At 48.4% G+C, this 27796-nt stretch overlaps 1 protein-coding gene across 2 annotated transcripts; it reads right to left on the bottom strand.

Moving 5' to 3' along the window:
• Positions 1 to 152: 152 nt before the first annotated feature.
• On the bottom strand, positions 153 to 26334 carry boc (BOC cell adhesion associated, oncogene regulated). 2 transcript variants are annotated; one of them, XM_047568025.1, is made up of 18 exons: positions 26090 to 26334; positions 14280 to 14408; positions 13075 to 13347; positions 9610 to 9756; positions 8957 to 9100; positions 8321 to 8614; positions 6973 to 7245; positions 6599 to 6867; positions 5815 to 5974; positions 5446 to 5505; positions 4966 to 5175; positions 4412 to 4587; positions 4068 to 4290; positions 3480 to 3665; positions 3175 to 3386; positions 2993 to 3081; positions 1998 to 2149; positions 153 to 1296 (listed from the first exon to the last, which is right to left on the bottom strand). In XM_047568025.1, exons 2-18 carry the CDS (start codon positions 14389 to 14391, stop codon positions 1130 to 1132), a joined length of 3147 nt encoding a protein of 1048 aa, XP_047423981.1. In that variant the 5' UTR covers positions 14392 to 14408; positions 26090 to 26334; the 3' UTR covers positions 153 to 1129. The 2 variants fall into 2 exon arrangements, with proteins under 2 accessions (XP_047423981.1, XP_047423980.1); XM_047568024.1 differs by having other exon boundaries at positions 5809 to 5974; positions 26090 to 26333.
• Between the last annotated feature and the right edge of the window lie 1462 nt (positions 26335 to 27796).

Raw genomic sequence — 27796 nt, 5'->3', positions numbered from 1 at the left:
CTTGAAGTTCAACTATTATAAGGTTGTCACCACAGTATTATTATAATATTCCATTATTTGAGCTAAATATATAGAACATTTTCACTTTTAACATCAAAAATAACTGAAACTGTACTACAGGTGGTTGAAAAGATGCACCAAAAGACCCATTATCAATTTCATAAGCTTTTATTTACATGCAATAGTGCTCCAGCATGTGCAACCACAGAATGGCCACACGTACAAGGGGAGTGTAGATTCGGGATTCTCCTTCATTTCGATTGCAGATGTCTCCGTCAAAGACTAATACTTGATGCACCGACCAGGGAGGGAGGAATAATACTGACACGCCCCGTCACAGCGCCCTCGCCTGGCGGTCATTTGGTAACCAGCAAATGAGTAAACACAGAAGTGGTTGCAGTATAAAGTTCAGCTTATCGATGACTGAGTCAAAAGACATTTTTTTTTCCAGAATCTCTCCCATTCAGTGATTTAAAAAAAAAAAAAAAAAAAAGGAATCAAAAAAATAAATAACTATACAATATATAATCTCTTGTACGCTACCGAAACAATGATTTATGTTGCATACACGTGTTAATAGTTTGTTAATGATGAACGATGCATAATAAATTTGTGTTACTGCTATACAAAATGACAGCTGTGTGTTGAGAACGAGAGAAAAAAAACAAAAAAACGCGAAGCAGCTCGCGATCACAGCATGGTTTCGAATGGTCCCTTTGTTTCTGTTAAAGCTAAAGTACCTACGGGTGGAGGATGGCGACGAGGAATGATATGAGGTGTGTGGCGGGGGAGGAAGGAGGGCCGGGGGGGCGGGATGGGGGGGTTTTTAGACGTGAAGTGAAGTGCTGAACTTTGACTCGAGGTCGCATCTTCTTTACACGAGGAATAACGTGCATCCCTCCCCAGGAAACGCAGACAGAGTTCAGGTGGCACTCCCTTTGTCCGTGACACGACGTGAGGAGATGTACGAATAAACAGTCAAATTTTTTTTTTTTCAATATGAAAATAACCTTATATACAGTATAATCAGACACTTATATACAAAAGCATAAATATATAAATATCTGTGATACAAAAATAAATATCGTCTCTCTCTTTTCTTTTTTTTTTTTGTTTTCAAACGAGTCTTTTATGCGTCCGTCGCGTTGGCCGTCCCCTCGTCCTCGGGGGACGCTTCGTTAGGGAGGATGCTCACTTCCTGTATCGTGTCTTGGGACTGCGGCGTCGTGGCCGCCGAGGACGACGTGGTGACGATCCCTTCATCTTCTAGAGACAGAAGCGGGAAAGACGCTGGCTCTGCAGGAAAGAGGGAGAAGTGGTGAGAGGATGGAGAGCAGATTTTTCCGTGACGCGCAGGAGGCAAAAAACTAAATTGTGAAATTATTTCAACAAGCGAGAATGAATTATGACTTGCGAGCCGTCTTTAACTGTCACAGTTTTGACGCTCACGTATATGTATTTATGCATAATTTTATTTCTCAGAAACTCCAAAGAAAAACTCTTGAATACACAATATCGCTTTCTGTCTTATGGTCTTCTCTCTCTGTGCCAAGAAATTGATTTTGCAGCATTGGAAGAGGAAGAACTCCCATCTTTTAACCATTGGATAATGACTAATCAATACCTTCCACCTAGAGAAAATCAGATACGTCTTAAGTGACAGACTGGACGAATATAAGAACATCTTTTAAAAGGAAAGTACAGTATTTGTTCTTCATACAGCCTGAACATGTATTTCTACTGGGCAGAATACCTCAGGGCCGGGTAAGTGGGTGGGTTTATCTGCTCCTTTTACTATTATTATGATTACTTTTTATTTTTTATTATGTCTTTTTAAGGTTTTAAGTTCTGCCTAATGCCTCACACTCCTTAAAGTTATCTTGCTGCACATATAGCGGAACTAAAGGTCGTCTTGCCTTTTGCTTCCCAGTAAAAACATTTGAAACAAATATGTATTTATGTCAGTAGCGGATTTCAACGGAAGCGCCCACACGTACTTTGAGTGACGTCCTCCTCCGCCTGCTCTCGACCGCAGGAGCCGACGTCCCCTCCCGCTTCCTGTGGACTGACGAGCTGAAGCGAAGATTCGAGGAGCTGGAGAGTGGAGTCGTTGGCGGAGCAGCACGTCTGTTCGTGATGATCGGGGCCGCTGAGGAAAAAAAACATGAGACGAAGACGCTTTATCAGAGCGGCAACTTAGTGTATCAAGAAGACAACAAGTACGTAACCTTAACTAGCTGCGTTTCCATTGCAGTTTCTCGCAAAATAAAAGCGCTAATTGTGAAATTCCGATAAAGTACATGATTCCAACTCCTGTAAAGTCTCGCGATATCACATAATTGGAGGAGATGGACTTCAAAGGAACTAGTCGTAACCCTCTGCGTCATCTCCAGTGTTGGCGGTGATGGGGAAATGTGGAAAAAAAATGTTTCCATTGCGCTTTTGCGATAAACTGTTATATCGATACGTCTGGAAAAACCACCTCTTGAGAGCTTAAAGATGTTTTAGTGTGTTTCCATTACCAGTTTTTTATTGCAATATTTGCGGGTGAATGGAAAAGCAGCAGCTGACAGGAGAGAGAAGAGCTGGACTAGTTTAATTATAATCTTGATTTTATTCAATAAAATCAAATAATAATAAAAAATAATAATAATAATTGTATTATTCACAGCAGAGTAAAGCCATTTTTATCCCCATTAGGTGATTATTGGTTAAATACTATGACAATTTCCCACCAGTACATTAAATTATAGAGCATAGGTCTTCAACTGGGGGTCCATGACCCTTAGATGGTCCGCAGAGGTACTGCAGGAGGGTCGCAAAATCTTTGGTTGATTCGACTTTTTTTATACATATGTTTTTTTTAATTTCCCCACAAATTTAAATTTCTTTAAATACACATTAACATGAATCCAACATATTTTAGTAAAGGGATAAGGGATAGCTTGATATTAAACACAAAATGATAATAGTGTGTATTTATAAAACTTACCCGTTGGAGTAGTGGTAGACGGGCAGATGTCCGTTTGACACCGTCTGTGGCAGAAGTGTGTCACACTCCATATCACAATCCACATCATCCTGCAGAGCATCACACATTCAGCATCAATAAGGAAAAGTAAACAATCACAGCTCCCTTTTTAAATTAACCACTAATCTTTTTTTTTCTCTTACCAGCTGCAGGCCTTGGTGGCAGTGCTTTGGGTGGTGAGGTTTTCCATTGGGAGCGTATTCTCCGTTAGCAGGGTAGATGCCATGCGGCGCGCTCATGTGGGAGTCCAGCGGGCAGTGGCCGACCAGGGCAAGTCCCTGAAGGGGAACCATGGTGTACTGGCACGATGACACAGGGGCGGCCACAGCAGGGAAACACAAATCTGTTGTTTGCTCTGAAATAAGCACCAAAAAAGAATTATACAAATATAGAGGGAAAGATTTTGATTCCTGCAAAAACAAAGGAATATCTGGGAAGAAGAACTCACTCTGTTTGGCCCAAGCCCTCCAGAGGCAGAAGGGGATGAAGGCGACAATGATGAAGACGAAGGCTCCGAGGACGATGCCGACTATGAGGTAGGGGAGGTCGCCGGGCCGGGGAACCAGTCCGGGGGAGGGTCCAAACCCTGGGTTCGGGGTCTCTGATGGAACAGGCCGCCCGGGATTAGGACGAGCTGAGGAAACAGAACGTGGAAGAAATGTTACCAAAACAGACCTGCAAACAACATACAGTACATTATATCCTCCCGAGACCCTGCGTCCTCGTATGGGGACAGGTTTCAAGTTTGCGGAAGCTTCTTATTCTGCTTCATTTAGACCTGTTGTCCTCATAAGTGGACGCCTTTATTAGCCATCTAGTGATAGCAAAGGGTCATGCGAAATCTTTAATCTTTATTATGTTATGTCTATAATGTCTCTAGTTTAATATAACACGCAAATTTGACAAATTCTATCGGTAGTTAAAAGCTACAGCGTCGCTAATTAGCAGTACCCGTTTGTTGGGATTACATGTCCTGCTCAAAGATGATGCTTGGCTTTTTAAAATTCTTAACTCCTTGGAGGAATTAACAGCCCACCTTTTGTCTCGAGGATGACCACGTTGCCAAACTCGCTCTCTCCTTTCTCGTTGAAGCTCTGCATCTTGATATCGTAGGCGGTCTCAGGCTGCAGGTCAGTGATCGAGTGAAAGTATCTGTCTCCCTCCACCACATCCTTCTTATAGTCACTGTCATTATCGCTGTCTGTCGGCCGGTAGTAGATGTAGAAACCGTAGATGGGCGTGTTGTTTACAGGAGTGTACTGTTGACAGGGAAACAAATCATGTCACGATCACAATGAACTTAAAATAATACCCATTTTTATTTTATTTGTTTGTTTTTCCCCAATGCATGCGCCTGTGCGCTTTGATCGAGACACTAACCGTCCACTTGAGCATGATGGTGGTGTCGTTGATGGCCTCGTTGTAGGTGATGTAGGGTCCGTCGACGGGGCGCTCGTGTGTCTTCCCGCCCACCACGGTGTACGCTTTGGACGGGGCGCTCGGGGGACTGGAGCCGATCACGTTCACCGCCACCACGCGGAATTTGTAGGAAGTGCCTACGGAGACAGGAACACCCGTCACTAATGCGTCTCTCGCGGCTGACGCTTTATATTCCGCGTTGACTAATGATGTTTGTTTTCACTTTGCTTTATGTTTTCCTTTTCAGAGCGAATGCAATTGTGTCCCGGTTATGGTTTTGGTTGATGGCAGTAATTACTGAAATGACTGTAACAACACTCATTATGGTGATGAATTTACGGGCCGTGGGAATGTAATTATGCAGGACATCATCATTGTAATTACATGGTACGACATCCTACTGCCCCCCCTCCCACCCCTTCCTCACCCACTCACCCCCTCCTCACCCACTCACCCCCACCCAAGCCAGAGAAGGAAATTGCAGTGAATAACAGCAGAAAGTGAAGATGGCCGACCTTTCTCCAGCCCCGTGATCTCCACGGAGAGCCGCGACGGGGGGATGTTCTCCACCGCTGTCACCCAGTCCTCCCCAGCCTTCTTCACCTTCTTGTACTCCACCCGAAATGACTGGATGGGGAAGCCGCGGTTACCGCGAGGAATCCAAGCCACATACGCCGATGTTTCCGTCGCAGTAGAGACCGTGGGCTTGTCGGGGGCTTCGGGCGCTGCAGAGGAAGGAGAAGGAGGAGGAGGAGGAGGAGGAGGAGGAGGAGGAGGAGGAGGAGGAGTGGTGTCAGGCAGGCGGAAACATAAACTCGCAGATAATAACAACAACAACAACACATGGACGTGGGGCACTTACTAGGAGCTCATCCTTCAGGGACAGAAATGCAAGCGAGAGTGAGGAGTGTTAGTATCTAGTGAGCAATCATGTCGTACACGTCATTAGTTTGGTTAATCAGAGGAGGATTTGTCACACGGCGGTGAGTGCTTACGAGAGAGGCTTGGAGAGGGGACGGCAGGAGTTTTAGGTGGATTATTTGGCTCTTTACGACCTGTGGATGAAAAAAAAAAAAAAAAACATGAACAAGGTCACATTTTAGATTAACGAAAGGCAGTTTTATCAAATAAAGCGGATGCCAAGAGAGGTGCCAAGTCCCAATCTTTCTGTTCTTTCTGACTTCATACGTCAGCTTCAAACGTTCAAACAAAAGATGCAAATCTTTTACAAGTGTGTAAATTATTTACTTAACGGGTCAAGTAGTTGTTTTTTGAAAATAGAGGGAATTTGTTGGGGACTGTTTCAGCTCCAACGGGACACTTTTGTCGAGGTGTGAGTGGAAGTCCACGCGTCATACCTTTACCGGTTCTGAAGGTCATCATGGCCGGTTGTCCTAAACCTGCGCAGTTCTTGGCTGTCATCTCCACCTCGTACAGGCTGTCTGGCTGCAGCTTGGCCAGGGTCAGCTTATGGAGAGAGCCCGAGATGCTGCTGGAGGTCCACTCCGAGAGAGGGATTCCCACCTGAGAGAGGGACAGAGGGTTCAGTTACAGACACGGCAAAGGCTCGTTCTGTGATAACTCCACCCAAACGCTAGGCGGCGCTGTGTCTTTTTTGGCATTTTTGCTTCTATTTTCTGCTTCACTTTCAGCAACAGCCAGCGACCGAAACCTTTGCTGAAACTTTCACAGAAGACGAGTCGTACAAATGTTTCTATCAATGAACCTCCTCGGTTAACCTTTCCTCGATGTGTCAGACGTACGATAATTACCGTATTTGTACGATAAGTACCGTATTTGTACGACAATATCACCTTCTGTACGATAAACTGATAGTAAAACTGCATTATAAGCTGTACTACATGGTCTGTGGTAATGTTTTACTGTAACAGATGGTCCTGAGCAACATCAAATCAGCTATGTACGATAATTTTCCTCAAAATATGATCATTTTAAGCTTCTGGTACAAGAATTTCCCATCCGGCGCCACTGTCTTGCAGACTGCTACACCAGCTACGGCGCTAGGGTCTGCGTACGTTCTGCGAATGCTCTGCGCTGTAGCTCCTGCGCCAATTTAACCCCTATAAACCGCCTGTAACGCCACATAAAGCATAGCAGGATTCAGCCAGATCAACAAGCTCCATTTACCTTTCTGTACTTGATCATATACTCCAGGACAGGGGCTCCTCGCTCATGCCGAGGCCTCCAGGTGAGTTCATAGTAGTCAGCCTTGCCTGTGCGAGGCTGACTAAGGATGATGGGGGCTTCTGCCGGCAATATCTGCCCCGGCAGCTCAGAGCAGTCCAGCGGCAGCATGACTCCTGTGGCTCCCGGCCTTATGGGCGGCTGCTCTTTCAGCACCTTGTCTGGGCTGAGCGGGCGGTAGATGGAGGGCAGCTTCCCCCGAGAGGTAATCCCTATAAAAAATAAAAAAATTAAAAAAAAGAGAGGCATTATTAAATGGAAAGACTGCGAATTGAAATAACTGAATCAGTTTTGCTAACTTCCAAACATCTACTCACCAGTTGATACCGTGATGAGTCGAGCCGAGGCCTGCGAGCTGCCCACCCCGTTCTCAGCCATGCACTGGTAGAGCCCGTCGTCCTGGGGGCCCACGTTGGAGACGCGCAGCCCCCGGGAGGTGAGGCGGTGGCGGGGCGACGGCGCGAGAGGCCGGGCGTTGTGGAGCCACATCACCGAGGGGGAGGGTTTGCCGCGGGCCTGGCAGGTGAAGCGCACCGTCTCCCCGTACACGACCTCCTGCTGCTGCAGCTCCACTATCACCTGAGGAGGCTCTGAGGGAGGCAGGGGGGGAGAAACCGGTCAGAGATAACATCCCTGGAGCTCAGCAGCAGTTTGCATAATTATATAGCAGAAGCGTCTGTATATAGAAATGAAAATGATGATGGAGCCACACAAAACCAGCGGAGAATAAACTGCATATCTTTTCCTGGCGCAGATAATTAAAACAGTTTCAGATTCTGCCTTTTTATATTGCGACCGTCTTCGGACTTTTGCAAGTAACAAGCAGTTTCAAAAACGTAACCACGGACTTGGCAGGTAACTGCGAATAAAATCAGAAATTACAACTCTCGATTAATCAGATTAATGGATAATTTTGTCTTTAAAATATCAGAAATGGGTATAAAAGTCCTCGGTTTGTCCGACTAACGATCCAAAACCCACAAATACATCTCTCAAATAATCTATATTTATATAAGGATACGAAGCAAAGCTCACAACTCAAATGCTGACTGTTCAGTGTTTGTGCTTAGCAGTGACTAACTCATTATAATAATAGCTGTCAAATCTTTTCAGACGATAAATCATTTCAGCTTTCACTCATGGGTGACGGAGTAAAAACACAGTCGTGAATGTGTGTGTGAGTAGAGGATATATGACGGGGGGAGGGCTGTAGAGCCGCGCAGGCCAGCTAGTTGATGGTTGGCTGCTTGTGAATAGGGGGAAAGACAGAGCTCATTACAGCTACTGCAGCACTCTGGCTTTAATTAGAGCCAGCTGCAGAGAGACGAGCGCACAACACATTCACACACAAACATGCACGCACGCACACCGAGAAAATCACTGTAAAAACAGTCATCCATAACCTAGACACTCTCAATCAAGTCCTGGTGCAGAATAGAGAGCTCTGTCTCCACCAGCTCTTTCTTTCATAACACCACCCACCCGTACATCCGTCTCACACACACACACACACAGACACACGAGTGCGCGCGCACATATAGGCCCGTCTCCTCAGTCCGCCAAACAGGAGTCAGGCTAATTATTAAATCCGCGACGCAGACAAACTGTTTTCTCTGCGGAGCGCTTTTAAAACGTTCGAGGTAAACAGCCCCCGGTTTTGCTCACCAAACACTTGCACGTCGTAGAGCACCCTGGCGGAGCTCGCCGAGCCGATGCCATTGTCCGCCCGGCAGATGTAGGTGCCCGAGTCGGCCTCGCCGACCGCGTCGATGAGCAGGTTGCTGAGGAGGAAGCGCGTGTTGTTGTGCGAGCGCAGGTCCTCGCCGTCCTTCAACCACACGACCTGCGGCGTGGGGATGCCGCTGGCCACGCACTCCAGCACCAGCCGCTGGCCTTTGGTCACCATGATGGAGCGGGGCGCCGGCGGGTAAATGATCCGGGCCGCTTCCGACGTGGAGCCTGTGGGATGCAAGGACAGCGGGATTTAGTTTGCGCTTTTTTTTTTTTTTTTTTTGATGTCATCTGTCACCGATGAAATACGTCAAGATTACAAAGAGCTCAAAGTGAAGTCTTCACACTTTCATCTCCGGCTTTGAAGACGCACGAATTGTGCATGTCAGCACCTGTGACTAATGCGTCCTGGCAGCGTCTGACGATGAATGTCGCAGCGCATCGACATGTGTGAGACACATGTGAATGCTGCAACAGCTGCAGGCTTTTTCGGCAGTGACTTTAGGTTTCAAATGTGATCTGGTGAGTTACGCTGTCTTGTCATTAGTGCAACGGAGGCGGAAGACTCACGGCGTATGCGCAGGCGGTCGGCGGAGGTGGACGTCTTGACCTCCTGAGTGACGGGGTTGTAGGCAGCACATTTGTACGGCCCCTCGTCGTCCCGCGTGGCGTTGGCTATCTGCAGGTTCCCTGATGGCATGATGAGGTAGTTCCCTGCACGAATGAGTGAGAGGAGCGATCAGTGAAGTGGCAACCACGGCCGAACGCCGAAGCGCGAGAGAGGAAGAGAAACAAAGGAAAACTGGTGAACTGTGCCGCCCCGGCGAGCGGCTGCACTGTCAGCCGAGGCCACTGAGCGGCGCCCTTCAGGCTGACCTGGCACAGTGAGCGAAGGCTCGCCAACGTGGTATTCATTTCCTCACAGATAAGCCGCAGATATCAGTACCTACAGCTCCCAGGCATCATCAGCATACCAGCCACAAACCACTGGAGCTTTTCTTCTCTTCCAGGCAACTTAGAAGTAAATAGTTTGAAAAATAAACATGTGCATTCCCATGTTTCAACATTCTCCAGATAACACCCTTATCACCAGTTTTATGAGCGGCCAGATAGCAGGATTATAGCATTCCGGTAAATTATGGAGATAATATAGGAATTAGGAGGGAAGCAGGGAGATATAGGGAGCATTATGGACGGCCCTAATGGACAGAGCAGCTCGGTACCTTTGGATGTTTCCAGCCATTCCTGCTTGACGCTGTAGCGGACCTGAGCCTTGGGCTGGCTCTCGGGGAGGTGACACTCAATGACGGCCGTGTTGCCTTCGTCGACTTCGATCTCCTGCTGGTCGTCAGGCTCGAAGTCCCGCAGCTCTGGAAAGCACACACAGGCAGGGGGAAAAAAGTCAGAGCTGTCACACAGTTCACCGTTCTTTCATCGTCTCAATGCGCCGAGTAAATCACATCTAACTGCGCACGTGTACAGTCAGACCGTTGCTTTAGAAGCAGAAAACCGCAATATTCTGAGCAATGATGAGGGTGCCGTTCCCATATTGGGTGTCTCTCAGATCAGCCCCGTCTGCCTGCTGTGCCGTAACCACATTCCCACAACTTCTCAACGCTCTACCTCCGTCTCTTTCCCACTGCTCGTCTTAACACGATCTCCTGGAACTCGCAGGAATTTTGTAACTATCGCTAATTTCCCTGGTTTACTCATTTCACGGCCAATGCCTAAAAAAAAAAAAATGGTGTCTGTAACACTGGAGTAGGTGTCATTAATCCTGTCAAACATTATACGGGGACCGGAGCCGGTTCAGATCTGTGGGAAATCAGGGGAGGGGAGTGGGATTACTGGGGCCATGTGCTTCGACTGTGTCCCGCAGACACACAGTCTGCACAGCATCTGACCCCTGACCTCCTAAACCCGCGCCTGAGCGGTCCAGAGGCCTGGACGTGGGGTCAAAGGTGGGTATCCGGGCAGCCTATAGGGTTTCAGGGAAAGATATCCAAGTTTGGGTTTAAGAGGAAGCAGGAAAACTCTGCTCTTAGGAAGCCCGGAAAAAGAAAAAAAAAAAACCCCAGTAAAAAAAAATGTTAGCGAAGGAGATGCTGTCATTTCAAAGATTTGAAACAGAGGGAAACGAGAAAAGAAAAAGGGGGGGAAGGGAAAAACACAGGAGAAATTTGTCATGTTGGAGTCCAACAGTGAAATGAAAGATAAATAAAACTTCTCCAGGAACGTAATTAAATGTCTACCAGCCTTTGTTGATTTATTCTTAACAAACACAGCCTCTCTCCATTCTTTCCAGAGGTGCTATAACTGGAGTGTTTTTCTTGGACCGGTCGCGCTCTTTGGCAAAAAAAAAAAAAAAAGACCGGGCTGCTGGTATATATACAGTCAGCTGATCACACTCTGTATACAGCTCTGATTCAATAAGCAACGTTTAGTTAAAGGCTGCGGTATCTACTGATACGGACGGAGGTTGTGATTTACTCAAATCACTGAGCAAACACATTTCGCTGCGGGCATCTGATTCATTCACCATGCGCGCTGGATCCGCGGCTCTGGCCGAGTCTGGGGGATCTTTAATGGGAGTAATGTGGGGGGGGGGGGGGTCGGAGTCTACACACACACACACACACAACTCAAGCTCAGACTCTGTGTCAGCTCTTATTCTGAAAGATGAGAATCCCAGCCAGGGCATGTCGATCTTAGTGGTGTGTGTGTGTTACGGGGGAAGAAAGCCTTAAGGAGAGGCCGTGTGGCGCTCCATTTGCTAAATCAATCAGGTGCTGTTTTTACAGACAACCCCCCCCCCACACACACACACACACACACACACACACACACACACACACACACACACACACACACACACACACACACACACACACACACCCTCCCTCCCGCATCTACCCATCCCACCTTCCTCCTCCTCCTCCTCTCCCAACACAACTCTGCTGCCCCGCATTCTTCACAGCCCCACACGGGTGCATCTCAGGTGTGCGAGGGAGCGTGCGTTGCGTGCGCGCGTCGCGAGCGTGCACGCGGCGTTTCCGTGCGTGCATCCTGCATGGACGGAGGATTGATGGCATTCATAAAGTGAAGCAGACCTCCCCGCACCGGGGCTCCTTGGCAGGGCCCGCTCAAATATTTCCAGAAGAGACAGTGCATTCATCATCTTTATGTGCAGCAGTAGGAGGCCCGCGTGCGCGTCCCCTGAATTACAACGTGTTTGTGCAACGTGTTGTGAGTTCACGTTGTGCAGATACATGTTTCTGTTCTTCTAAAGCAAGACGGGAGAGTGATCGTCTGCACAAGAATTCGAGCTTTTAACTTATGCCAAAAAAAAAAAAAAAAGCGCAGATTCCTCCGAGTCGGATTGTGCGGAGGGTCTGGAACCAACCTATCCCGATCACAAAAAACATGTGCGCACAACTAAAGAGGGCTCACGAGGAAAAAAAGGCAGACACGCACTCCCCGCGGAGCGATTCCTCAGGCAGTTTCGGGGGTGGTCGACGAGAAACCGTTATTAAATTAGGAAGGTTTTCTGGAGAGGCGGGACAAACAGTCTGGCTCCGCGTGTGGTTATTCCAGTTATTCGCCAGTGGAGCCATCGATAAGTTCGCACGCGCTCCGAAAGAAGAGAGAGGGGGGACGGGTAATAACGCGAGGAGGGTCGGGGGTGACGAAGGCGGAGGGAGAGTGAGCGATAATGAAAGGAGGACGGGGCAGAGAAAGTGACAGGGCGACGAGTGAAAAACGTGCGGAGAGAGGAGTTAATGTAACGCGGGGGGGGCTTCGAGGAGACAGAGAATGTGACATCACGTCTCATCTTGTGTCAGGATCGTGTCTCGACTGGCCTGAAACACCTCCAGTTTCTCCAGCTATGGCAGCCTCATACATCACGACGTGTAAAACAATACTGTCAACAGCTGCCTTTTTTTTTTTCTTTTCCCACAATATCGGTGTGTTCGGCTATCCTCCGTCCACCCCCCCCCTCACTGAACACTGAACACTCTTATCTGCCCTCAGTCCCTCTACCCAATTATGGGGCCATAATTTCTGTCGAGCCCTCCTGTCGGGCCCTGTGGAGAGGAATGTGGTGTTGTGGGGAGCAAAGGGGCCAATGGAGGCAGGGGAGGTGGGAGGGAAGGGGGGGGCCCCCAGGCTGCTGGGTCCCGGTCCACTTTTCCTCCTGCTCAGGCTGGCCCCCGGCCTCTGGGTCCCTTTCATTCCTCCAGCTCAAGTTTCACAGCTCCAGACCCCCCTCTCAGTCCCATGATGCATATCAAATATAACACTTGCAGCAGCGGGCCGCTAAAAACTTCAGCATTACGAGTCATTCGTTTTAATTCCATTAGATCAAAATGACACTGAACAAAAGCAGCTGCTCCGTCTCAAACAAATAAAAGAGTTATACAACTAATCAGTTCCCCTCTAACCAAAGCTGCAGTGGGTTTGTATCCTCTGTGAGGGGACAACTCGGGCTAGCCACAAGCAGTGGAAAAGTACAAGGTTTACAATGTTGCATTGGTGAAGTTTTTAGGCAAACAAATACCGCCTTCGCTGTTTTTGTTCTACTTGAAGGAAATTAAGTCAAAGGAGGTCTTTGAATATTCCGACAAACCAAAAGGAGCCTGTGTGTGTTTGTGTTTATTTGTCGCAGCTTTGTGTGGGCGGCTACTCACTGGCAGCGGTGACGTTAGCGGGGACGCTGGCCAGGGCTCCAGCGCCGGTGCTGGCCACACACTGGTATCGGCCCAGCGTCAGGTTGGAGAGAGTGGGGATGAACAGGCTGCTGGGCCGCAGCGCGACGCCCAGGTCCCCGTCCGCCAGCGCCTCGCCGTTGATGCGCCAGCTGATGTTGGCGGCGGCGGGGAGCGCGCTGCAGCGCAGGGTGACGCTGCCTCCCAGCTTCTGCACGACGGACGCGGGCTCCACGGTGAACACGGGAACCTCATCTGGAGAAACGATCGCACAAATCGTTGAGACACAAAGTCAACGAATCGCTTTTTTTTCCTTTACTTTATGCAAGTCTGAATGTAAAGATTTGTGAAGTAATAATTGCAGGAGTGATGCAAATCGATTTAGGACACAGCTAATATTTCTTTGCATTTTTCATGTTACTTTCTTGAGAAAATCACAGTTCTAACCCCCAACAAATCACTTTTTTTATTAAGAATATGCAAAAATAACATTAAAAAAAAACTGGTGAATACAAGCAGAAATAAACATGTAGGAGTTATATAGTCTTTGTCGCTGTTCAGTCTTGAACATTTTCTATTTCATCCATTTTTCTTTCTTTCTTTCTGTGTCACCTTTTCCGTTGCGTAAATATCTCCTACAATCTGTGTCCACTGATTGCTCATGTCTAGGTGAAATGGTTTCCCCATTCCCTAGTAATAGCTTTTTTCCCTTAACATATTAAATTTTAATTTTTTTTTACACCGAGCCGTGAAATCGAAGATCAAAAAAAAAATTCTTCAATCATCTATTTGCTCAAAGGGCTAATCAGCGCAGCTCCGCGTACAATACTTCTTTTCTTTTTTTCGCCCACAGTGGCGAGGTACCGCTCCGCAGAAGTGCTCACTTCTTCAAATTTATTTCAAACAAACTGCAGCGGCGGCTGCCAGACACGTAAAACACCTCCTTGTGTCTGAGCCAGAATATTTTGACTCTGCCAAGACTTATCCTGCACCAGGTGCTTCGGGGGGGAAAAAATGAAGTAAAAGCATTCACAAAATGAGGATGCATTGCCTTGATTAATATAAGGAAAAAAATGGAAATGAGAAATGGAAGCTGTCTCAATTGATTATCAGACAGAGAGGGTGCATGTGACATTAAGGGAATCAGTGGAGGAGATGCAAACTCAACTCTCATCTCGTCTACTTACCAGTGACTGAAGCGCCGCTCTGCAGGCAGCAGAGTAGTACTGCACCCAGAGCACACAACACTGGAGCCCTTCTCTTTTTCACCCACGGAGTCCAGTCTCGCTTTCCAGACATCTTCCATACACTACCCCCTGAAACACACACACACACACAGGAGAGGAGAAGACGGGGGTTAGAGCGGGAGTCAAAAAGTCATATTATTCTGACTGAAACAAAACAATCACACGGAGCGGACGCGAAAATCCACTTTGGAAATGTACATCATCCCATCTAAACAGTCTCGCATTCATTCACACACCTCTCTCTCTCTCTCTCTCTCTCCTCGACACGTAAACACACGTACACAAACAGGCAGCCATTAACGAAACACAACCCAGGCGAGGCGGTACCCTCAGCAGTCCAACTCCAGACACAAATAAAGCCTTTCTTTTCTGTCAGGCCCCCCTCCACCCTCCCTCCCTCCTCCTCATCTCTGACCCCCATCTCCTCCGCCTGCTGCGCCCGCACCCATCCACCCAGCGCTCATCAAAGGGGCGCCCTCATTCTCGCAGGACGTAACCCGACCCCTCCACCTCCCCGCTCAGGTGTAACCGATACAGGTAGAGGGGTCTGAGAGGAGGAGGAGGAGGAGGAGGAAGGAGGAGGGAAAACACACAGGGCTGCATTCAGGAGCTGGGACAAAGAACGGCTAATGAGAGGCGGGAGGGGAGGGAGGGGTGAAATATATATCACAGCAGAGAGGAGTGTGTAACATGGAGGAGAGGAGCGTTCTTTTAAACTTCAGAGCAGCAGGCACGGAGGAGGAAAGCGGAGATGGTCAGTGTATTAACGGTTAATGCAGAGAGGGGAGCTTTTCTCGCTCCCTTGTCGCCTGCTGCCAAGTTTCCCGAATTCTTTCCTGTCAGGTTAAACTAACAACTTCCCGTCAGGATGAGGAGGGTGGTCCTGCAAAAACTGAATCTCCCTTTCTCCCACTCTCCCATATACATACATGTCACTGCACACACTCAAGGGCATAAACCGTCCCGCATCGACACAAAACTCTCACATATACTGTATTTGTCCCGATCTTATTATGGCAAGAGGGGTGATTAATGAGGCCCCCGCTCGCACGCACACACACTCACACACTCGCACTCACTCACACCAGGGGCCAAAGCAGGACAGTAAGAGAATGGAAACTCTTACGGCGCACCTTCATCATCATCATCTAATGGCAGCAGTGAAACTGTTTAGCCGCCTGGCACGTTTATTGAAAATGAGCGAAGCAGTAGGCTGATGGAAAAACAGCTGTTAGCGTCTGCAACTGCCACACAAGACCACACATCGCTCCGCTTCGTTTTAATTGCGAATTCCCGACGCGTAAACAATTTCAGATGATTAATACTCGCGACACGAACGGCAACAAATCATTTCTCCGCATGAATAATAATGAAAAGAAAAAAAAAAAAAAAAAAAAGAAATGAAAAAAAAAAGAAAACGAAAAGAAACAATGCCCCGGGGTAATGGTTAGTCATTTTAGTCAGTGGAAACGAGCTGGAAAAAACACTGACATGACCATTTAAGTTGATTTGGATAACTTTTTAGCAAACTGTTTATTTTCAACAAAACACAGAGCAACATTCATTCACACTGACTACCTCCGAGCTCCGGTACTTAACTCCCGACTCTTCGGCTGATAAAGAGGTCCGACGTTTTTAATTCTGTCCCCGACGAAACCGGAACTCGGCTCGGCGTTGACTGGCTAGCGAACTGAGACTTCGAAAACCGAAACAATCGCCTTAAAGGCGCTAAAACGGCGGCCGAAAAAGCTGAAAGAGAAGTGATGAAATGCGACGATCGTGCCAAAATTTGTCGTAAGCATGAAAAAATGTTTCTCTGTAAATATTATAGCTTTCCTTCTGCGGAAAGTTCAAATTAACCATACGCTTGTTTGAAAAAAAAAAAAAGTTGCAAAACCTTGAGTTTTGAAGGGGTGAGACTTTATTTTGAAATACAAGGATGTATATTGCTACTTCTGAAAGAGATTCGACCACAGTCATGTGATCTCTGGCAGCGACGGTTGCTCTTAATCCACTGGTTTCTCTTTGCAGCGAGCATTTCAAAACAAGCTCCAAATTCTAGCACCATCTCTCAGCCCTGACGGGGCACCGACGACTCGAAAGGTTGCGACACATGCCCTCAGGAATGAAAGTCACCCCCCCGAGCCGTCGCCCTGCGTACATACGTACATGTACAGCTTCATTTACTCACTTGTCCACTCGGAGTGGCTCATCGGTAGCGGGCTCGCTCTGTAAACAAACAGCGAGCTACTGTGGGACCAGGAGCGAGCAGAGCTGAAGGCCTGTGGCTTCTGTGGCCGGTCGCTGTATGGACACAACCCGGGACAGCTGCCCATAAAAAGACACGTGCATCTGTATCGAGCACCTGTCCCCAACCCGGTGCCCGTAAACCACACCAGACCAGAGTGTCAACAAGACGCACAGCGGGACCTCGCCACGTAGCCTCTTACCTGTCCCTTCAAAATAAAAGCACGGAGAGGAGAGAGAGAACGGAACGTATGAGGAGACGCCTCGTGCATCATCGCTCCCTTAGAGCAGCCCTGCTCCTCTCATCTGTTTGATTCATTAGTCAGCTGGGTCCTGTGTTTGCTTAAGCGGATACCCTGCCTCAAGATGAAAAGCCTGACATCCACGTCCAACTTTTTCCATCCATCCTTCCCAGAGAGGTCACGGACGCGAGAGGGAGGAGAAGAGCCTCCTACGCATCAGCGAGGCTGATACAAAGCAGAGCACACGCGCAGACAGCTCCCCTAAATCAAGAGTGCGCGTCGCTGCGCAGCCTCACTACCGGGAACAGCGCTGCGTGGCAAACACTCTGCGCGAAAGCGGCTTTGTGGTATTAAAACATACTTCAGTGACAGCGCAGGGGAGAGAACTGTGTGAACTTCTCAAATCTGCCAAAATCCGGCGCGCAAGCATGATTAGAGGAGAGTGGAACTATTTCTGTAATCATGCTGAGGAATTGAGACGTGACTACTGTGAGACTCGACTCCCCGAAGACATGACTTTAAAAAACAAGTAAGCAAAAATGACAGGGCTGTAATTTTTTTTTTTTTTTTTTTAAGGATCGGTTCCGAAGATTTAGAGAAGCGGATTAAAAATACAGGTTTTTGTTGCTTACGCTGACATTTTTCAACCATTGGCTCAGCGGGGCCCCGAATGTTCACATACCAGAGTTTGGAACTGATAAAAAAAAAAAAAGTCTTTTACTGAGGGTGTAGATACTGAGCACAGACCCACAATGCCCCTGATCTGCATTAATAAAACGCCTCGTGCTACTATAAATAAACATTACAAAAGCAGATTGACGGTAGAGTTTGGTCATTTTAATGGCCGTCGTGAAGACTCGTCTGGAAGCAGGTGAATCCACGTGCAACGTTGTGCTGGGTGGATGTACATCGGGGAGGTGGTGTGCAGGCATGCATCGTGGACGTAGGTATGCAAGCGCCTTATATGTTGGGCGGTGGAGGGTGAGGGGTGGGGGGGGTACAGAGTCACTTGACAGAAGTTCATTGTGAGCGTGCTAAGTAAAGACACCGGGGCCCCTGTTCTCCCGGGCCACTGCCGGTCCCATTGTCCTCCTGCCTCCGTGGATAAATTCATTTTGACAACCCTGCTAATTGGATAAAACCCGACTGGAGCCTCCTCCCCGAGCTCTCACATTCCATCTGCTTTCTGGCATGGAGAAGACACACAGGAGCGGGGGGAGGAGGAGGAGGTGGTGGTGGTGATGGTGTAGCAGGGGTAGTAACTCCTTCTGAGGAGCAGAGCTGTTGAATATTTATCACCTCCCCAAATTCCCCTCTCGCCCTCCCTTCTCCCCGAGTTTTACGTCTTTTTACACCCCAAACTCCCCCCCCCCTCCCTTTCCCTCGGGGTTCTCCAAACACCACAAAGCCCCCCCCCACCCCCCCTTTAGATAAACACATGCGGTGTCAAGTGTGAGGAGTGCCGGGGGTTCAACTGCCCCGCTCGGGCCCGCGGCCCACAATGCCACGCTGCATAGCTGCCATGCGGGAGGCCGGTTGCCCCTGGCGACGCTAACAGGCAGAACGCACCTTAATAGAGTGGAGAGTCATTGTAAAGCAGTGAGCCGGTGCGCGGACAAAGACCCCGCGGACCCCTGGAGAAAGGGGAGACGCTACTCTGAAGGGCCCAGGGAAGAGCTGATGGGCCCTGCTCAATGACCAAAGAGGAGAGGGGAGGGGAGGGGGGAGGGGGGAGGGAAGAGAGGAAGGGGGAGGGAGGGGGGGCTCAATGACCAAGAGGTTTGAGAGTAGTGCGTGGAGAGCTTGTGGAGGCAGGGAGGAGGAGGAGGAGGAGGAAAAGGAGAGGAGAGTGTGTGGGGGGGTGGCTTTATGGATTGATGTGAGATGGGTGAAGGGGGTTTATGGAGGCAGTTCGAGGAGGAGGAGGAGGAGGAGGAGGGGGGTAAAGTTGACTGAGAAAGCCGAACAGCGGCTCAAATTAATAGAGAGGATGTCAACTGGCAGGCGAGCAGGAGGAGAGAGAGCGCAGCCTCGTCAATGAGAGGGTGTGTTCCAGAGAACGTCCCAACATATTTTCCCCTCACTCCGTCAATCTGTTCGCCGGCCTCTCGCTCCGGACCAGAGTCTGGGGCTGAGCGCAGGACGACGGAGGAGGAGGAGGGTCCCGGGAGGCTGCTCAACAAACCAGCTCAGGGAGATGTTTTTGTTCTGAGCGCCGGTAAAACCAACGGTCCAAGTTATGATACTCAATCAGAGGCTGCAAATATATCTTAAGTCTGATGTATTGTTTGCTCCAATAAATTTAACAAAGGAAAGTTTTTCTACCCTTCTTCTATCATCAGTAACAAACGTTAATATATTATGAGCGTCTTCTTATTTGTTTCCACAAGACAAATAGAAGGTGAAAGTTTTCTGGCATCCATTTGTAATTGTGTCCCGGTCAAAACTGGATCATGTTCTGGATGTTGCTGCCTGGAATCTCCAAAAATGTCTACGTCCCACTTCACACAAGCGCAACCCTTTGGCAGAGAGTACATCCTAAATCGATTCCCATCCATGTCTCCCACTCCACCCCCCACCACCACCCCACCACCCCCCAAAGAACAAGCTCAACCCAAGAACAAGAAGCTCATGGAGACTTATTTGGCATAAAATCGCTGGCCAACAGGTGGAGAGGGGGCCGGTCCAAATCCTCCACTCAAAACATCACTCGTTCTCATGCCATAAAATTACACATCAAAAGCAACTAAGCATCCCTAACGAGGTTGAGAATGTACCCCCCCCCTCCTTCTTCATAATGCTCGCTCTCACACACAGACACAGACACACACACATATGCGCACACTTCACAAAGTATTAACGAGCTATATGCCCGTCCAAGCCCGCTAACGAGCCACAGAGCGTCTCGAGGATTAACCAGAGGGATCTGGACAGGCCTGCGATGTAGAGGAGGAGGAGGAGGGGGAGGAGATGGGAGAGAACGGAGGGGGGGGCGTTCTAATCAATTAGGCACCGACGCATTTGCATAATTTAGATAACGAAGCCGAATTAACCACGGAGGGCTAATTATGGTGAACACGTCGGGCCCGCATTCCTCCGCCTGGTGTGGGATGCCAGCGTGGCCCAGCAGGGCCATGGGAACGGGACGGGATGATCACGGCTGGAGGAGGGAGGGAAGGAGGGAAGGAGGGAAGGTTGAAAGATAGAGGGAATACACAGAAGGAAGGAAGGAGGGAAGGAAGGAAGGTTGAAAGATAGAGGGAATAGTAGTGAGAAGGAAGGAAGGAGGGAAGGAAGGAAGGAAGGTTGAAAGATAGAGGGAATAGTAGAGTGAAGAAAGGAAGGAAGGAAGGAAGGCTGAATGATAGAGGCAATAGTAGACAGAAGGAAGGAAGAAGGGAAGGAAGGAAGGAGAGAAGGAGGGAAGGAAGGAAGGCTGAATGATAGAGGGAATAGTAGAGAGAAGGAAGGAAGAAGGGAAGGAAGGAAGGAAGGAAGGTTGAAAGATAGAGGGAATAGTAGACAGAAGGAAGGAAGGAAGGAAGGAAGGAAGGAAGGAAGGAAGGAAGGAAGGAAGGAAGAGTGAATGATACAGGAAATAGACAGAAGGAAGGAAGGTTGAAAGATAGAGGGAATAGTAGAGAGAAGGAAGGAAGAAGGGAGGGAAGGAAGGAAGGAAGGAAGGAAGGAAGGAAGGAAGGAAGGAAGGAAGGAAGGAAGGCTGAAAGATAGAGGGAATAGTAGATAGAAAGAGGAAAGAAACAAGAATCAAGGGAGGAAGGAAGGAATGGATGGATGGAAAGAAGAAAACATCTGAAATAATGAAAAGAGCAAAGATGTATGAGAGAATAAAAGTTATAATAAAGAAAGAAAAGAAAAAAGTATCAAAGTAGACGGACAGATCTCACCATCCTCATCTCTCACACACAGAGACGAATGCTGATGCAGTTACATATTCCATTCGCCCACAACCGCTCTTCCCTTCGCTCCGACACACTCGGTGACACAGAAGCAATCACACAAACTCCTATCACATGGCGAAAGTATACTCACACGGGCACATAAATACGCAGCCCTCAGGAAGTTTTTCCAACACCAAATGTCAACAGGCTGAAGAACAGGCTGCCACTTATCCCATCGGCCCAGAGATACAATACAGGCACACCACTATAGACACACATAGCTGTACATATACACACATATATATATATATGTATATGCAGCCGGCTCCCTGTGTGTTCCTGCATCGTCGGGAGAGAGGGGAGGGAGGGGAGGCGGAGGCAGTGGAGGGAGGGAGGGAGGGATGTGGGGTGGGTTAAAGGGGCCCCCCGACTCCTTTTGGCAGCGCATGCATCAGAGTGAATGGAACCAATTATAAATCAAGAGCAATTTCTCCCCATTATTCAGCAGGAACCGGGAGGAAAAAAAGAAAAAGGAGAGCAGGGGAGGCCGCCTGGCCCTACAACTCTCAGCGGGAGACGAAGGAAGGAAGAGAAAAGCAAAGCGATGCGAAATATTATATGAAAAACAGATACGAGTAAATCGAGATAAGGCAGAGGAGACGGAGGAGGACGAGCCGTAAAAAAGTTACGGCGAAAAACAGGCTCGGGGACGGATCGGAAAACGGAGAAGAAGAGGAGGCAGGAAATCGGAGAGAAAGGCGAGGGTGTCCGAGATGGTGCAACAGAGTCCCTTCTCCACGGTTCTAAAGTGAAACTCATGGGTCTGAAAGAGGTTCTTGAGAGGAGAAACAGCTGGAAGAAGGAGGGGAGGAGGGGAGAAGAGGGGGGCTCGTTTCAAAGAGAGCTCTCAGTTTCAGAAGATGGGATGTGTGTGTGTGTGAGTGTGAGTGAGACGTGGTAAAGCAGAGCTACCATTTGTGCCGTCACTCAGAGTCACGGATGTGCGTTATCCTGCTCCGAAATGTCATAAAACGAAAAACCTCACGCGGATACGGGGTTGGACGGCAGACAGAGCTGCGCCGCCGATGGAAAATTCCAGCTCTGATAACCTCAGGGGCCCAATAACTATAGCTAATCTGGTGCCCAGTGATTTATTCTGTTGAATCATGTCTTCTCCTGCCAGTTTGACATTCTTCAATGATGAGTTTTTTTTCTCCCTCTCTCTCCTTCTCTCTCTGTCTCTCTCTGGTGCAACGCTATAAATCTGATTATTGGTTAAAGCCCTGGAACACAAGTCAGATTCCTTGACGATTGCTTTTTTTGTTTTTTTTGAAATTGTATTTTTGTTTTTGCTGCTTTCTTTTATTGTTTCCCCTCGCACATGCCGGAGAAAACAAATAAATATTCCTCCCGCCTGTGAATGGATGCCCAGGAGGATTTCTTCAGGAAACGGACCAAAATACGAGGCAAAAACATCACAACACAACTGCGCACGGGACTGAGCGAGGAAAAAGGGAACAGCCTGCCTTTGAGTGATCTATTAGAGTGTCTGGGCTGCCTTTTCGGCTCGTAATAACACCCCCTAATCTTTGTCCAAATATCTGCTTTGCACACACAGGGCTATTTGTCTACACACACACACACACACACACACACAGATGCTGCTTTCTTACTTGAGCCTGGAGTTGATCAATGATCTAACAACACACACACACCACACTCTTAATGTGTGCGTGGAAAAGGGAGCGAAGGAGAGCGTGGCTTTGGTAACTTCATTATCCAATCAAGAGCTTCTTAACTTTTTGCTTTAAGTAGTGGAACAAATCAACTCAACTGGTTTAAAGGCTTTGGATAATTCCTATTAGGCTGTTAAAACAATGGATTTAGGCACGATAACACGAGTTGTGGAGATACGCTCAAAGCTGCCTTTTCAAAAAAACGCTGCGCACACGTCAAAACTGCGACGCATATTTGCCTTTAATTCTTTTCTACTTCGTCCTCGAAAGTCTGTTTGATCACAGTTTAATTGGCCTCCGCAACTCTATCAGAACTTTCTTTTCTTTTCTTTTTTTTCAACCTCGCATTCCTCTCTCTCTCTCTCTTTCGCTCTCTGTGGTCCTGGCTGACAGGGAGGATCAGGAGAGGAGAGGTATGCAGCCCCAGGGGAGGGGTCTGGACCCCGGCCACCTGCCGGTCCAGGTGTCCCTCTTTGGTTATCCGATGTCCGGCTGGACACAGAAACCCTCCCAAAGGGCACGGGGCCCGAGCTCCAGGCCTCCAATCTGTCAGTGCTGGAGGGCTAATGCACCGTATGTCAACAGGCCAATAACGTCCACCAGTGGAAAAGGAGGCGGCCTTATTTGGTGCGTTCCTCGCTGGTTTATGAAAAGTACATTAACCCGGGGATAACTCCCGCTGAAATTATATAGCGTAAACACCCTCCTCTCCCTCACGTTCAGCTCTTCTCCTGCTGCGCTAATCTCAAAATGACCGCACAGGTGAGGCCGGCCGACGGCTGCAGTGATGCATTCCAGCGCGAAAGACGCTGTCTTGATTGGACGGGAGCCGCCGCTCACACGACGTAAGTTGCAGCGAAGGCCCAGCGATTCTGTCTGCAGGCTGTTATGACTGCGTGAGTGTACCCGCTGTCATAGAGATGAAAGCGTGCCCTCAGGAAGGATTTTTTTTTCTTCTCCCCCTCCTTTGTCAATTAACGCCAATGTTACACCCACTACAATAACAATGCTGCTTCCCAGCGCCGCGGCCAGAACTCCCGGCTCGCACAAACACGAGACCCGGGGCCGACGAGCGGGAGTCCTTATGGATCCGCCCGCTGCTCGTGATCTCGAAAAAGCATCTTCGCGCTCCATCTACGGACCCTGATTTACATCCAGATGTGAAAACACACCAGGGCTGCACGAGGGCGGGAGTCGAACAAGTTAAATCCTATCCTACACCTCGTATCTTACATCATAAGTCAATTTTCGAACTAAAAACTGAAAAGATACGAGCGGGAGACTCTATTTCTATTGGCCGCAGACCTAAATCCACACGGTGTCGTTTCTTTACGAGCTTTATGAAATCTCAGCTCCTATAGGATGGATGAAAAAAAAACAGCCACTAGCAAAATAGTGGGGAGCTTCCTGTGTGTTTGGAAGGTAACCAAGATCAATGAAATGTAATTTCAAGTTCATGCTCCACTGTAAAAAAGGCCCTGTCGCTACCATACTACCATACAGTAAGCTTCCTGTCCAGATCTACAGGTCACGGTGCATAGTAGCTCGTTTTTAGCCACACACTTCCACCACTTCTGGGGATTTTGGGACTTTTTAATACATCTTAATCAGTTAAAGGGTGTCTACGTCAATGAGAAATGGATCTAATCCACATTAAAAGGCTGTAACTAATACTTATTTACATAATTTCTTCTGTAAATGGTACCAGAAAAAGATCAAAATCAGATGATGTCTGGTTTGAGCAACAGCTCCAGAATCCTTGCAAATATTCGGTTTAATATCAGATTACGCTAAAAGCAACAAATCCTCGCATGTTGGAGGCCAGGACGACAGCGGACATTTGATATTTCTGCCCGAAACTGTCTCCAACTATTAATCAGCAGAAAAGCTGAAGATTGATGTTTTGCAGGCTGGTTTGAATGCCATGCCTCCGCACTTTGAGGAAAGATTTGTTATTCTGGCAGCTTCAAATGCCCCGAATTCATAAAAACATGTTATTACTAATGACTCTACAGGGACTTTCTGCACAGATATGACCTTAATTTCACAGTTTCTACCCAGTGTGGATGGAACTTTCTGCTTAATATCCTGTGTAATTGATTATGAGCCCTAATTGGAGTTTTTTTTTCCATCCATGCTCCACATAAATAATTGAAAGGGCCAGAGCAGTGTGAGAAACAGGCGGATAATCAGACTGAAATCATTAAGTTTAACTTTGATCCACCGGCCTGCCAGAGATGATCAACAACAAAAAAACATTTAAAAAAAAAAACAAAAAAAACAACAAACCCTGCATCCAAACAACAAGAGGCTCCTTTTCCACTGAGACCAATTAATTCGCTTATAAACTGTGCGCCTAATTGGGGGGAGGCCAGGCCATTCGTTTCGACTTTTAATCCAAGTGACATTGATTCAGAGGGAACAATTGGGCCCTCTTGTCTGATGCCATGTCTGTCACAGAATCGCCGAGGTCCCTCCATGCGAGGCAGCGGAGGCTAAATGTAATCCAAACAACAAAAAACGACACCTGGGGGCTGGAAACTTGAGCCCCCGCGGCTGTTTCTGCAAGGGCCCCCGAGCAACACCCCGGCCAAGGCTCATTAGCGGCCCCGCGGATTAAGACAAACATTTTCTCATTAAATCTGACCTGAGCGAGAGGATGATATCAGGAGAGGCTCCTGACAGCGAGCAGACGAGATGCTGCATTCCTGTGCGCCTGCTCCTCTGAGCAGCTGTCAGTTTATTGGAGGCTTTAATGAGGTTATTCTGACACCAGGTTAGGGATGAGGAGGAGGGGGGGCACTCAGGTAGTTATGGTTTGGTAATGACAGCGGTGCAATGTGCTCATACCGAGCAGCGCACTGGGATGATGCGAGGACAAACCAAACTTTCGGACAAATACGCGCACAACATTTTTGTGCTTTCACTACAGCTCTCACAAACCGCTTTTACGCACTGCCGCACTCCCCGGTTTTCATATGGGGGTAAATCTGGCAGAGCTCACCATGTCTGCTTCTCTGTTACCCTATGGGAGCGACTATAGGCTGCGGCCTGCATCCCGTGCACACATTTTCCCCGAGAAAAACACGCGTAAGTCCAAAAACCCGGCCGTGAATCTCCGCGACGTGTCACACGAGCCCGATACCTCTCCGTGTACGTGTATACCAGTCGGCAAACACGGGCAGGAAATTAAGGAAAAGTTTGGAAAACATGGACGCAGGGGTTCCTCCAAACCAACAACAGGCTAAGTCCGAAAACTACTCCTTTTTCTTTTCTTTTTTTTTCTTTTTTAAAACAAGAACCAAACCGCGCACTGGAATCCGACTAAAGAAGTCAGAGGTGCTGCAAGTTTGTAGCGAAGTTACTTGTGGATGAGTAAGATTAAAAAAAAGACAACAAAAACAAATGCGGCTATTAAAAAGTAGTCACCAGCACGAACGGGTGATCAAACACCAACATCACAACTTTCCCTGGAGACAAAGTAACATACGTGTCGGTAAAGAGTTCCGCAAAAGATGCAAACACGCACCGCTGCCGATACATTTGTCTATATCTGTAATGTTGTGCTGCGAAGAAGCGTTAACGCCGCAAAAACACGGACCGCATGAACGGATCAAACTCACCAAAACTGCTCTACTTGGTGCTCACACCTCGTTTTTCGGCGGACGATCTCCTCCTCGCGTCTCTCCTCGAGTTTTAGTCCCCAAAAAACCGACACTTTTCAAACTTCTCTTCTGCCCCTCTAAAGCCTCGCTGCTTTAGTAATTTACTGCGATGCCACCGACATTTTCTTCGGCTCCCCAAGTTCTCACATTGAAAGGCCGTTTTTGGATGACTGAGCTCTCAAACAATTCTCCCTTTTGCGACGCCTTTTCGGGTCCTCCCACTTCCCAAGCAGGAGGAGGGATCTGAACAATAGGGACTGGCTCCCAAAAATCCCAGAGCTGGGTAGTGCGCCGCCGTTTCTGCTCAGCTCACAATTAGACTTTGCAGAGACCTTAAAGTTGAACCTGGATATGCATTTATTTTTAATTGTAGAGTTAAATATTAAGAGAAACTCCTAAAAAAATATATATATTTTTTTAAAAATCTAGACTAAGGAGTGGAAAAGTGCGCCCCCTCCCCCTCCTTCTGCCCTGTTTCCCCTGATTTGGTATGTCTTGGTCCCCACAGAGTTTGTATTGACCCCCGTCCATTGAGGCCTGCAGGCCCTCCGCTGCAGCTGTGTGGTGTTGTGTTGTTGTGGACGGGCCCAGGCCCGGTGAGGACTGTGCAGCCCTCTCATAGCACACTGATCACAGCTCAAACACTCCCCACCCACCCCCGGCGCCCACTCCGGAGCCCTCTTCTTCACTTGAGTCGGCGCACTTTGAAACGAGTGCCGCCGTTTCTGTCCACTTCATTAATAACTGGGTATTCCCCGGATCACAGGGCGCGATGGCTTTGGGGTCTGTCGGTGGGAACCCGGGCCACGGTCTCGCCTCTCTGAATTGCGGGAACTCCCACCACGATGACACCTGAGGGGGTTATTCCAACCCAGCGGGGCTCTATTCAGGGACAAGCTGTGCTATTTTGTGACACCTGTTGCTCTTGTTCAGGTAAAGCAACCTCGCTGGTGGATTTTTGTCTCAGGTGTTAGACTAGATTTGCGTTCGCAAATGCGGGAGGTTTCTGCTCCGGGATGTGTTCGAGGAGCCACTAATCGTGGGTGTTTTCCAGTTGTGCAGCAGTTTGCCAGCGCTTCGCAGGCGCTGCCAATGTTTTGGTGTTGTTGCTACTGAGCAGAGCTCTGTTTGTATGTGACTCCCTCACACTAGCGCCACCCTGCATTAGATTGCGGAGTAGAGAGAAGAAATCAAAAAGAAAAAAAAGAGGGGGGACTCCAAACCCCAAAAACCCCTCTCCTCCACAGTCCCTCTCCACCCCCCCTCCTTCTCCCGCTCTCTCCATGCTGGGCAGGATGAATTAGCCCAGGGACAAAAGGCTTTGTGGGCCGGCCATGAAAGGCCTATTAACCATACTGCATCCCCCAGAGGCCCTGCCCGCAGGACACCGCCTCCCAGAATGCCACTCTCTCAGCAGGCCGCAATCCCAGCATGCACCGCTTCCCTTCAGCGCTAACCCCTGTCGCCCCCGAGCCTCACTATAGAGCCCCACACAGATTGTCATGTAGATGATTATAAATGTTGTTATGAAAGTAATAGAGAGTGAGAAGCAGAGAGAGGGGGTGTCAGGAGTGTATGAGCGTGCGGTGTGATTTGTGAATCTCTCCGACAAAGACTCTGTGTCGGACAGAGCAGGAGCGCCGGGTGAGTTTAAGGTGTCGGCTG

The sequence above is a fragment of the Mugil cephalus genome, chromosome 18 (assembly GCF_022458985.1).
Source record: "Mugil cephalus isolate CIBA_MC_2020 chromosome 18, CIBA_Mcephalus_1.1, whole genome shotgun sequence".
NCBI classification, from domain to species: domain Eukaryota; kingdom Metazoa; phylum Chordata; class Actinopteri; order Mugiliformes; family Mugilidae; genus Mugil; species Mugil cephalus.
The sequence above is the reverse complement of the archived record's forward strand: the minus strand, read 5'-3'. Positions and strand labels throughout refer to the sequence as shown.